Source organism: Orycteropus afer, unplaced genomic scaffold (assembly GCF_000298275.1).
Source record: "Orycteropus afer afer isolate SDZICR_OR568_19922 unplaced genomic scaffold, OryAfe1.0 scaffold00174, whole genome shotgun sequence".
NCBI classification, from domain to species: Eukaryota; Metazoa; Chordata; class Mammalia; order Tubulidentata; family Orycteropodidae; genus Orycteropus; species Orycteropus afer.
This window is the reverse complement of record NW_006921761.1, coordinates 6224975-6237582: the sequence shown is the minus strand read 5'-3', so window position 1 is coordinate 6237582 and position 12608 is coordinate 6224975. Positions and strand designations below refer to the sequence as shown.

General features: G+C 66.2%; 1 protein-coding gene across 1 annotated transcript in view; it reads left to right on the top strand.

Annotated features, from left to right (window-relative positions):
• Positions 1–11513, top strand: part of EXD3 (exonuclease 3'-5' domain containing 3) — an 84875-nt gene extending 73362 nt beyond the window's left edge. The window contains exons 19-26 of the mRNA XM_007947077.1: positions 5989–6082; positions 7237–7275; positions 7483–7767; positions 8041–8119; positions 9107–9275; positions 9318–9500; positions 11003–11197; positions 11421–11513. Of these exons, the coding sequence (XP_007945268.1) occupies positions 5989–6082; positions 7237–7275; positions 7483–7767; positions 8041–8119; positions 9107–9275; positions 9318–9500; positions 11003–11197; positions 11421–11513 (1137 nt within the window). The remainder of the gene's footprint in view (positions 1–5988; positions 6083–7236; positions 7276–7482; positions 7768–8040; positions 8120–9106; positions 9276–9317; positions 9501–11002; positions 11198–11420) is intronic.
• The last annotated feature ends 1095 nt before the right edge of the window (positions 11514–12608 follow it).

Sequence of the window (12608 nt, the reverse complement as noted above, 5' to 3'; positions counted from 1 at the left end):
TGGGAACGGCAGTGCGCCGCGCCCTGCAGCGGCTGCTGGGGGACCCCCGGGGAGGACTCGGGGCGCAGGGCCGCGCTGCGGCCCACCCCGCCTGGCACGGGGCGGACCCCGAGGCTGAGGGGTGCCCGCACGCAGCCCTGCGCCCCGTGTTGGCGCGGCGCCTGTCTCCCTGCACGTGCGACCTTAGCGGGCTCGGCGGGCAGGGCCCGGGTTTGCAGGGAGACTGCGGGGCGCTGGTGAGGCCGAAGTCGCAGATAAACGGTGCGAGCCTGTAGTGTGAAAACAGCCCCGCTCTAGGGGAGGGCGCCCAGGCCGCGGGCGTGGGGGGCGGGGGAGGCAGGCCTGCCGCTTTGGGGGCCCCCTGCCGCTTCTGGGCCCATCCCTCACCTGCCCAGCGTCGCTGGTCGGCAGCAGGTGGTGGAAGCCGCCAGCCTCGCAGACCTGGGAGGGGGCCAGGTGCCCACCCCCTGCGATACTGAGGTTCCTGGACTTGGGGGGAGGCAGTGGACTCCCAACCCTTGTGCTCTCTGAACCCAGCTCCTGCTGGAAGAGACCCAAGTCCCATGGCCCCTTCACCTCCTGGGTGAGCAGGCTCTCTGGTCAGAGCCCCCTCAAGACACAGCTGGGCTGCAGTGCCCAGGGGGAGAGTCATCTCCCAGGACCCGCTTGGAGGCTGGATGCAGGCCGGGCCAGAGCACACACACACACACACAGTCATGCAACGTCCCGTGTCACACACTTGACATGCAATCACATGTCACACGCCTGATACACAATCACACAGAGCCCATGTCACACCTCAGTGCAGTCACCCAACCCTGCTTCACACATACCAACATGCTCATCTGGTCACACAAACATTCAGTCACACAGATACCATCATGCCGTCACACACACACACCCTATGTCACAGTCACATGCAGTTATACACACCTTGTGTCACATACCTGACATGCAAACACATCACACACTTGATATGCAGTCACACAAAGCCCACATCATACCTCACGTGCAGTCACCCAACCCTGCTTCACACATACCAACATGCTCATCTGGTCACACAAACATTCAGTCACACAGATACCATCATGCCGTCACACACACACACCCTATGTCACAGTCACATGCAGTTATACACACCTTGTGTCACATACCTGACATGCAAACACATCACACACTTGATATGCAGTCACACAAAGCCCACATCATACCTCACGTGCAGTCACCCAACCCTGTCACTGACACCAGCACGCAATCACACACACTCACACATGCACACCGTTTCACATACCTGACATGCAGTCTCTTAAGTCACAGACTTAACACACAGCCCCACACACACCCCATGTCGCATGTTGCACGCACACCTCATGCTCACTCCTGACAGGCCTGCAGGCAAACAAGCATTGGTCCAGTGCAGGACCTACTGTTCGTTGGTCATGTACCTGAGAGAGACACCCTTGCCCACCTCAAACCCAGTGAGCGTTCACACGTGTGTGCTCAGAGGTTGCTCTCTTAGGGACCGCGCAGACTCTGCACGTGCTGACAGACCATCCTTGTGGGTACCCATGGCTGGCTCGGGGGCTGTCCCTGACTCCCCTGGGGACCTACCACCCCCAGCCACAGCCCATCCCCCACTCTTGCCTCTGCAGACATTGTCCAGACTGCACAAAGGGGATCAGGGCAGTGACTGGCGGGGGAGGGTCTGGGACCCGTGGGAACTGCCCTTCCTGGGCCAAAGGGGCAGGGCAGGGGCAAGGCCCCTGCCAGGGGTGCTGTCACCTGCTGGTGAGCCCCTGGGGGCCTTGAGCTCTGTTCACAGGGCAGGGGACACTATAGTGGGACTTAAAAACCTCCCCATCGAGCCTTCACATCAGCCTGGGCCCTGGCCTTGGTCCTGCCCCCCTCGCCATCCCCAGATATGCCCCAGGCCCAAAGGGGCGGGGGTCACACAGGCCCTGTGGCTCTCAGCTGTGGGCTGGCCTTGTTCCTGTCCCACCCAGGTGCTGCCACCGTCGGGGGCCAGGACCAGTTTAGGCATGCCTGGCCCAAGCTTACAGAAGCCCGTGTGCAAACCCTGCAGGCCCCTTGCTCCCACCAGCTGTGCCCTTCCAGGCGGCCCTCAGGACAGCGTGGGAGTCAGAGGCGTGGAGCAGACCCAGGCCAGGAGCCTGGTGCCTGATTACTTCCCGGATGGAGCCTGGAGGTGTCAGGCAGACACCCAAGGGAGGCCCCAGGGCTTTTCATCCAGCCCTTTGGCCCTGCTGGCTAGGCCATTTGCTGGGGTGGCTCTGGGGGTCCACGTGGATGAACCAGCCTGGGAGGAAGACTTGCCACTTGGGACCAAATGGGCAAGTGCCGGGCGGGAAAGCGTGCTGGACAATGGGGGTGGGACTGGACGGCACTCCGGGGAGGGCTCGGGAGGTGTGGGAAGCCCCCCGGGGGTCGGGCCCCAGGCACTGTGCCACTCACGTCCTTTCTGCTTCTGTGAGCTTCACGATCTCTGGTCTCAGCACAAGCAGCTGTTCCCCTGAGGCTCCCCAGTCAGTCCCAAGGCCCCCATGGAGGACCTGTGAGCCACCCCTCAGGCGGGCTGACTGTGAGGTCAGAGATCCCAGCAGGAGGTCACCTGAAGGAGTTTTACCAGGGCCCTCACCCATGCCTGGTCCATTGGGTAGGTGGGGGCTGCGGGGGGAGGGGAGGCCACAGGGAGGCACTGGCTCCTTGCTCAGAGCAGTAGGTCCCCAGAAGCCAAGTCTTCAAAGCCCTTTTCGGAGGAGGCGGCCACTTAGCTTGGGTGCAGGGTGGGGGCCCCTCGGACTCCACACTTTGCATTTTGGTAGACAGGTGTCTACTAGGCGGGGGAAGGGCCTGGAGGGGGGCTTTGCCGACAGCCTGGCTGCAGGCCGGGGGCGGGGGGCAACCCTGTTCCCTGTGTTCCTGTGCCCCCCACTCCTGGTCCACTCTCAGGCCCCCCTCAGAGGGGCCCTGCTCCTAGCTTGTTTGGGGTATGAGTGTGTGTGTAGGCAGCCAGCAGTCCTCAACCCTGGGAGAGGGTGCCCCTGCCTACCACGTTTCCTGGCCTTGACCAGGTCCCCTCACTACACACTGCTGCTCCTGGCATGTATAGTAGACGCCTGTTGGCATGCAGTCCTGTGCCCATGCACCCAGGACAGGGGCCTGGTCAGGTCAGGAGGCACTCAGGGCAGGGGGTGTCCAGGGCAAGTGGGGTGCTGAGGTTAGGGGGCACCCAGGGCAGGGGGCAGCTTAGGGCAGGGCGTGCTCAGGGCAGGGGGCCACTCAGGGCAGGGGCTGCCCGGGGCAGGGGGCACTCAGGCCAGAGGGTGTCTGGTGCAGGGGGCACTCAGCATGGGGCGCCCAGAGCATGGGAGTGCTCAGGTCAAGGGGCACCCAGGGCAGGAGGGCAGCTTAGGGCTGGGGGCACCCAGGGCAGGGTGGTGCCCAGGGCAGGGGGACACAGACTTCCCTCGAGACATGCGGTTCAGAACAAATGCTGGGGCCTTTCTTCTTGCTAGTCCCTGGCTCAGTGCTGAGGGTCATCCCCGTCACTGGCCTTGGCAGGCGTGGCTGGGAATTCTGGGCTCCCAGGGTGCTGAGGGCAGGCTGTTCGTGGGTGTGGCCCCTGGTTGGCTGCTCACAGTTCCCTGGGAAGGCGCCTCCCCTAGTCACCAAGTCCCCACCTGTGGTGGGGGGTACAGGAGGGTGACCCAGGCCCACTGCAGCCCCTCCTCACGTACCTACTAGCCCAGGTGAGGGGCAGCCTGCAGGAGCAGGACAGCTTTGGGACGGTCCCCAGCTCTGGCTGAACAGGACCTTTCCCACGCTCTTCTTTAGGGCCTGTGGTGGGGAGGGGACTCCAGAGAGGACCCCCAGGTGGGGCTGCACCATGGCCTAGTACCCTGCCTGGCTCCAGGCAGAGCAGACTGGTGCTGCTGGCCCTAGCAGTTTTTAGGGCAGAAGTGCCTGGAGTCAGAACCCAGAGGGCATTGGCACCAATCTCCTGTAGCCTCCCCAAGCCAGCGTGGGAAACCAGTATACTAGAGGACCCCCCTGAGACCGGGAACCAGGAGGCTTCCCAGCCCCTCCTGCCCCTACTCACCTGGGCCCTCCCACTGCCCCAGCCCTTCCCACCAGCTGGCTCTGGGGCAGAGGCTGCCCTGCCCTAGGGGCTCCTAGACTGCGGGGTGCGGCAGGGTGGGAGAAGGAGGGGGGTTGGGCCAGGCACCGCTCTTGTCCCTGACTGGCCCTGAGGGCCCCGTAGTTGGGGGTCTACTTCTCATGAAAGGAGCTGCCCCCTTGAGTCCCTCACAGGGAGCTGAGCAAGGGAGTCCACGTGAGGTCCCTGTGCAGGGGTCCTGCCAGCCCAGTGCTGTGGCCACGAGCCATTGCACAACCCTCGGAGCCCCCTTTGTTCAGAGCGGAGGGACCATGGCTCCCTCTTCCACTCCCGCTGACCCTTCACGCACTTGGCTGGACCACAGCCTCAGAGGACAGGCCCAGCAGCACCCGGAGCAGGTGGCCAGGGCCCCGGTGGACAGGGAGGCCCTGGTGCCAGGCCCAGCCCACGGGCAGCCGGCCAGGCACAGCGGAAGGCGGACGCTGCGGGCGGGCGGCAGAACCGGCCTTTCCAGCCAGGGAGGGGGCCGCCAGCGGGCAGCGGCCGCCGTGGGAAAACTGGGCCCGGTGGTTCCCGAGGGTGGGGCCGGGCCCTTTTGGAATGGATAGGGTGCTTGTCTGTGGCGGGCAGTGACTCAGTGTGAACTGGGCAGCATGCCCGCCTGCCTTCTACCTCAGACCCCAGCCACCTCCTGCCATTCCACCACCCCACCCTCACCTGCCGGCCACTGGCCTTGGGCCCAGGTCCTGTGGGTGCTCAGCCCGGGCTCAGTGGGCCACCACACAGGGTGCCATCTGCCCAGGTGGCAGACGGAGGCAAGACTTCTCAATCTCTCAGCCCCTTCCTCAGCAAGGTCTGAAGGGGACCCCTTACCTGGACCCCTGCCTCGGGAAGCCTCTGCACTTCTGACCCATGAGGGCAAGTCCACGCTGGCCCCAACTCCACACTGGGTGGCGGTGGGGCTTCGGGGACAGGCTGGGAGAGGTGGCAGAGGCAGCTCCACTATGGATGGGGGGCTTCCTGGTGGGCAGCTGGGCCGTGCCAGAGGGAGGTGTGGGAAGCCTGGGGACAGCCCAGCCCCACCCCCAATCCACTGCCCCGGGCATTGAGACAGGAAAGGGCAGTGGGGGAGGGCAGCCCTGAGGCAGTGGTCTGCAAGTGCCAGGTCATCCTGGTGTTGGGCAGGACTCTGGCTATGACCCCCACAGCCCCATCCCACCACCTCTGCAGGGCAGTCCTGGGAACGGCCGGGCCCTGTCCTCGGACCCGCTCCCGGGGCTGGGATCCGTGTGAGTCCTGGGGCACCTGGCTGCACCTGCGTGGGAATTGGGTCTCGGTGGGCCCTGCCTTGCCAGAGCTTCCTACAGTCCAGGCTCGTCTCCTTGTCCGGGCAGTAACCAGGGCCTGGATGGCTGTGGTGAAAGGGTACCTGCACTGGCAACCCACCCACCAGGTGCAGTCACTGCTGGGGGCCGGGCACCTGGCTGGACCTGGCCCCGGCATCCCCACCCCAAGGTTGCTGCTGGGGTCACCGTGGCACTGAACCCCTCACAGGACGGGTGGAGGTCACATGGCATTAGGCCACTTGCATGTTCCTGACGCACCAGGTAGAAGTCCTGGCACTGTCCTTCCTGATGCCTCCGGTGGGGGCCCTGCCAGGGTCACCAAGAAACGGGTGCACCCTGCCCCTGCCCTCAAGAGCAGTGGAGTGCAGTGCTGGTCTCAGTGCAGGAGGGGCCTCGAGGTCCAGGAGGACGTGGGCTGGGTCAAGAGAGCGCTACGGGACTGTGCCTCCTGGCAGGGGCATGGGGAGGGAAACCCTGCTCAGGCCTAAGCGCTGTGTTCCTCAGGTGTGTAACTGTGACCAGTACCTGAAGGTTTCCAAGGACATGATGAGACACCTCCTACGGCTTGGCGGCTACCATGAAGGCCCCCGCAGCACAGGTGAGGACACAGACGTGCCCTGCAGGGTCGGAGGTGGGTCACTGGCCACCAGCAGCCCAGCCCTGAGCTTCCTGGGAAGATGGTGACAGGACAGGTGCAGGCTGGGCTGGGCCCTCGTGCCCCAGGTCCCCATGCAGGCGGCACCAGGCTCAGCCTTAGTGCCCTGTGTGCTGTCCCCACCTCCTGTGGTGGGCCCTGCCTGTGTGCACACTACGCACACGCTCCCAAGCACACTCGTATGCTCTTGTGTGCACACGCCCAGGAACCGATGACAGACTGAGCACAGACAGACCTGAGCCCACGGGAAGGAAGGCAGCCACCAGCTGCCCCTTCCAGGGAGGCTCTCACCGAGGGGCCCAGGACTGTCCTGTTTGTAAAACCAGACAGGAGCTGCCCCTCCCCTCCCTGTGGAGGTGACACTCTGAGCGAAGCCACCGGTGGTGCTCCTGGCATAGTGCTCTGCAAGCACAGTGCTCTCCAGGCCAGCGCCCGTCCATTCCCAGCCAAGCCGCTACCTCTGGCGGCTCAGGGCCGAGCGTGGCCACGGGGGTCCAGCAGCAGCCGCCAGCCCTCCTCAGTGGGACCTCCTCAGTGCCCTGTGCCCGTCTCCTCCAGCCCCAGGGACGCTGGGCCAGCTTCCAGGGGCTTTGGACTGCCACCTAGGAGTTGCCCCTTTCTCCAACTGGGACGACACGGGGTGTTGCAGCCACGGGAATGGGGTCGGTCCCGTCAGTTCACACACCTGTGGTTACTGGGCAGCTTACACGGTAACGGCTGCCCAGCACCTCACAAGCAGACACAGCAAGCAGGCTGCCGGCGTCTCCGTGGCCACTGCCGTGGTCTCCCGCCGGCAGTGCCCTGCCCCCGGCCCGGTGCCGGCTGCTTGCGAAACCGGCTCCTTGGCAGAGGGCTTATCTATCGGCTCATCGCCACCAACGGGCCGCCTCCACCGCGCCCGCGCTGTTCTCAGGCCCCCAAGTGCCCTTATCGGCCCATCACAAGCCCAGAACGGGTTTCCCAGAGAACTTTGAGTTCCAAGAACTCTCCAAGATGCAAGTTCCCGCGGGAGGACCCTCTGGGTCCTCCCCGCCCTTACCTGCTCCAGGGACTGGAGGGGACATAGGACAGTGACCCACTGCTGTCCTCCTTCCCAGGTGACGAGGCCACCCCAAGCGAGGACGGGCAAGGCACAGGTAGGTCTTGGGCGCCCAAAAGCTGCTGCTCCATGAGGTCCCTGGCCTGGCAGGGGAGGGGTCCAGGACAGAGGGCTGGGAGCCAAGAGGCTCCTGGGTGGGAGGGTAAGGGCCACGCAGGGGCTGGGCGGACCCCAGGTGGGTTTGGGCACAGCAGAGGGGGCACTGGTGGGGACTAGGGGCCCAGTACCCTCTCCGTCTGTCCAGGTTCAGCAGCGGAACTGGCTCCTGGAAACCGAGTCTATGACCTGCCCTGCCGCTGGCTGGAGGCATCGGATCTGCAGAGCGTCACACCGGCCACACTGCATAACGGCACAAGGCTGCAGCTGGCGGGGGTCCCGGCAGGCGTGCTGTGGCGCCCGGGACAGTGGCCCTTCTACTGCTGCTTGGGCTGTGGCAAGATCTTTTGGGAGGGCTCCCACCTGGGCCGCCTGACTGCACAGTTCCGTGAGATCCTGAGGGCCCCACCACCTGGTTTCTGTGAGCCCCCAGGTCGGCCGGAACCCCAGGCAGCCCTGCAATAAAGCTGGCCTCGGAACCAAACTCGGCCTGAGTGCTTCCTCCACGTGGTGTGGGCCCACATGGGGCCGGGACCAAGGTGGAGGTGCAGTCCTCTGGCAAGGAGGTGGCCTGGCTGGCACAGGTCTGGCCAGGGCTAGGTGACGCCCGGGCTGCCGGGCTCCTCGGGCTGGAGGGGGCGGGGCACAGGCTGCCCCATGCCTTAGGTGGCCCTCCCACATGCCAGCCCCACCCTCGGCTTTCCAGGCTCTGCAGGACAGGACAGCCTCCCGGTGCCCCTCAGCCAGCCCCATCCTGGGCCTTGCAACCCCGAGGAGCGGCAGTGGTGGGGTGCTGAGTGAGATTCCCAGAGGGCCGACAGAGGGAGGGGCTTCCTGGGGGAAGAGGACTCGGGCCCAGCGGCTGCAGGAGGTGGGCAGAGAGATGGAGTGGGACACCTGCCAACCCTTATGTTCCTGGAAGCTGTCCACCGTCCCAACCAGAAGGACTTGGGCTGGCCAGGCAGGGCCCCTCCTGGGAGGACATGCAGGGCGACAGCCCCACAGGGGCTGCACCTGCTCCAGGCACTGGGCACACGTGACCACCTCGGCTGCTCCAGCCGGTGTGGAGAGAAGAAAGCTCGGCCCGCTCACGTGGTCTGTACCTGACCCTCCCTGGAGGTCAGAGGGCATGGGGCACCATGCAGGGGATCCTGAGGGAGAGGGCACTAGGCAGGAATCAGGGCTCAGGACGAGGTGCCAAGTGGCGCAGAGTGGGGGCCGGCCTTCCCTCACGGCTCTCCAAGCTCCCCCCAGGAACGGCCCCCCTCCCACTTCCTGCTGGGATGGAAACCACTCAGACTTGCTGGAGGGCCAGCGGGCAGAAGCCTGGCCCCACACCTGCAGGCCCAGGTGTGCAGGCTGAGAGCTGCAGGGCCTCCCTACGGGATCCCAGCCCTCCCAGGGTTGACACTTGTCCCCTGTCCATCTGCGCAGCCAGGCTGGGGCCCAGGCCTGCCGAGTGCTGGGTGGGCACTCTCCCTCTTCCCCGAGTCACCCACTGGGCCCACATTCGTAGGCACCTCCCCTGCCCCCACTGGGTGCCGACTGCGGATGGGGGAGCCAAGCTGGGTCAGAGCTGCCCCTCCCCTGCAGTCACTGCCTCGTGGTCCTGCTGTGGATCTTGCTGGGGGTCCCCCTTGGGGTTGAGATGGGTCAAGTGGGGCGCCCAGGTGAGCAGGGCAGCAGTGGGGTGGCGGGGCTGTCCTCCAGGGAGGGGCCCACGTCCTGTTGTGGGGCAGCAGGGCAGTGACGGCTGCCCTCTCCCTCCCCAGGACCAGGAGGAAGAGGCCTGGGCGCTGGCGCCCTCCCGCCCAGCTGCATCCTGAGGCCCTGCTCTGGCCCTGGACAGGCGGGACAGCCGAGGAGGACGGGCGCCTGGCTGCAGGAGCTGGCGGCCTCTTCTCCGCTGCAGGCCGTGGGCCTCCAGCTGGGCTGCCCTGGGTCAGGCATGAGGACAGGGACCGGGTCCTTCTTTCTCCTCAGACCCTGGACCGGAGCAGCGTGCTGTGTGCCCAGCTCCGGCGGCCGGCTGCAGTGGGCTCCGGCCGCCCCAGCAGCCGCCTCTGTGGCAATTGTCTGCCGCAGTTCCTGCCGCCGGGCGTCCTTCCTCCTCGGCCGCTGGCCTTGTTATTGATGTCTACCCTCTCCCGGCCCTTCCACCACCAGGTGCCTGGGCTGCTGGGAAGAACCACTCAACCCTTTCCCACGCTCCAACACGTTTTAATGAATTAGCTGGAGGCCCCGCCCCCACTGCAGCTCACCCTTTCCTCCCCTCCAGGCCCAGTGCCTTGAAGGTGGCCCAGGACCTCGGCCCATGTCTGGCCAATCGCCCCCTCCCCACCCCCCTCCCCTGCCGCCCTGGCCACCTTGCCCAGGCCAGGGGTCCAGGGAAGGACAGGAAGGGGGTCCTTAGAGGGATAAAGAGGGCTCTTTCAAATCCCCCCACGTGGAGGTTGGGCCGGCTGGTGTGGCGGGAAGGGTGCCCACAGGGCCTCAAGGCCAGACCAAAATGGTGGCCAAGCCTTGGTTCTTTGTCCAAATGTGAGTCAGACGTGCCCCTGCAGAGCAGAAGGCCCGGCCTGCCTGGCAGCCACGGCAAACCCCCCCACTCACCTGCCTGTGTGAAACGGATGTCCTCTTGGGGGATATGCCTCCACTGGCAAACAGGCCACTGCCCTCCGGCCTCGCTCCGTCCTTGACCAAGGCAGTTCCCAGACCCCACAAACCCATGGCCTTGAATGTAGAAACTGTGGGGACACGGGTGTTGCATTCCCTGATGAGCACTGGTGGAGGAGTCCAGCCAGGGCCCATGCCGGGGAACCCGCCAGGCCACCAGCTCCACGGCCTATGCTGAGGCCAAGTTCACACGGACCTTACAGGGCCCCTTTTGTGTGTCACCCACCGCAGGGCATCAAGGGGACTTTCCTCCCAGACTCTGCTAGCGGTGGGCCTCAGGGCCCACAGATGCCTCTCCCCTGCCTGCTGGAGCCCACTATAAGCCACCCGCCTTCCTGGAGGAAGATGCCAACTGAAGGCCCTGGGTGGCTGCGCTGGTCTCGGCTGACCCTCCAAACTCAGTCACCTGGGCTGGCACAGAGCCGCCCTGTCCTCAAAGCACACCCCTCTGTGCACAGCCCCACCCCCACCTGTGTTCCAGGGTGGTCTCTGCTGAGACCAGTGCACAGGAAGGAGTGGGGGTGGGCAGCTAGTCCATGGCAGGTTCAAGCCCAGGGTTACTCTCTACCTGACTAAGCTGTGCCCAGACCTCTTGTTTCTACAGGCGTCCCAGCAAGGCTCAGCCTCCTCACCTCTCCCCCCTCCTCCTGCGTGAAGTTGGGGGCTATTAACAGTCCAACAGCCACAGAAGCTGGGCCTTCGATGGGGCAGGTTCTAAGCTCACAGCCCCCTCCCCACAGCTGCCCTGGGCCCAGTGAGCAGGCTTTCCCACGGCCATGGGACTGTGGGCGGGCTGTGTGGGAGCCACCTGGAGGGGCCTGAGGACAGCTGCTCCACAAACCACGCCCACCAGGGCACTGGGTCCCCAAGAGGGCCCTCAGGGAGCCAGGGTGCTCCTGTGCCCACTGAGGCATCAGGCCTCGCCCCTGCCTCTGCCAGGGTCTTGTGGCTGGGCAAGGTCCCCTTCCAAGCCTTGACACTCCCATCTTCAGTGTGGGGACAACCCTGGGAGGGGGGGTGGTCTGAGCAGAACGGGCTGGACCGGGGCTGGGAAGACCGAGATTGAGCTCTTCCCGGGCGGCATGAACGGCCTGGTCACCAGGAAGCCGGGGGGCCCCCAGGGGCAGCAGCATGGCCCCCTGGAGTCAGCAGGGTCAGGCACCAGGGCTGCCGGCCGGAGGCGGCCAGTAAGCAGGGTTGCCTCACCCGGTTTTTCCTGCCGGTTTGGCTGCGACCCCTCCCAGAGCCCAGAGCAGGGCGGGGATCACAACCACGTGGGTGCTGGACATGGGGGGCAGCAGTCAGACACCCAGGGGAGCCCCGCCCCCCAGCCTTGGTGGACAGGGCCTGACAGGGTGGTCTCCTCGGGCCCAGGGCCCGGCTTTCCGTTCGCCTGGCTTTCCCGCCCAGCTTCCGATGGAATGCGAGTCCCGGCGTGTTGCGCTCGCCCTGCCTCCCGCGGCTGAGAGGTCCTTCCTCCCAGCAACCACAGAGGAGCTATAAACCGTCGGGCCTAATGAGGAAATTGCCGCCCTGCCTCCCAGTGCTCCTGTGGCGGATAAAACAGGGTTTCCCCCGCCGCAGCCGCAGCAGTCCTCCGGTCTCAGGTCAGCCCGCGGCCGTCTAGGGCCGCTCACCGGGCCAGGCCTTGCAGGACCTGCGGCCCGCTGATGGGGGCGGGGGTGGGGCAAGGCGGAGGGAGGCTAACCAGCGGCCGGGCCGAGCTGACTACCGCCAACCACCGCGGTTCCAAGGTCCCCGCGTCACGAAGGAGACTACCATGCTGCCAGGCCTCGGGGCTAAGTCTGCTGCGGGGGCCAGTGCTCCAGGCCGGCTCCTGCACATACTGCGGGGGGCTGACCCTCGGCCACGCGCAAGGGCAGCTCCCCTGGGGTGCGCCCAGGGCCGGGCTGGGCCTGACTTGACTCGCTGCTCGCGTGCACCCGTGGGCCGGGGCCGCAGAGGGGCCTCCGCGAGTAGGAGGCAGCCTCTCCGCTCTTCGCCCCGCTCAGGTGGCGCGCAGCAAGTCCCGTCGCTCCTGGCTTCCCCGGGCTCAGATGCCGGCAAGCCCCACACCCAGGGCCCGCAAACCTCGGCCTTGGGCAGGGAGCTTGGAACTCCCCAGGTGGCCTGAGGGACCGTGGGCGGGACAACAGCCGAGAGAACTTTAAGGGGCCAAAAGGCCGGGCGCGGCGGCAGCGGCGGAAGGAACCTGCGGACAGAGGCGGCGGAGCGCGCGGCCGCGGAGCGGGACCCCTTCGCGGCCACCTGGCCTCCTCCGCCCCCGGACGACCGGCCACTAGCACCCCCCGCCGCGGGGCACGCCGCCGCCCTGACCCCGCCCCCTGGCAGGCCCCGCCCCCGCCCCGCCCCCACGTGGGCACCGCCCAATCGCCGGGGCGCCATAACGCGCGTCACGGGGGCTCCATTGTCATGCAAATAAAAGCGCGTAAAAGGCGCCCGGCGCAACCAGCCCGCGAGTGCAGCGGTGCGTGGGGAGGCGCTGGTGGAGCCGCAGCCCGAGCAGTCCAGGCCCCGGGGACCGCGCGGTGGCCGCCTTCCCCGCCGCCCGGCCCGGCGCCCAGCAGCACTGCGCAC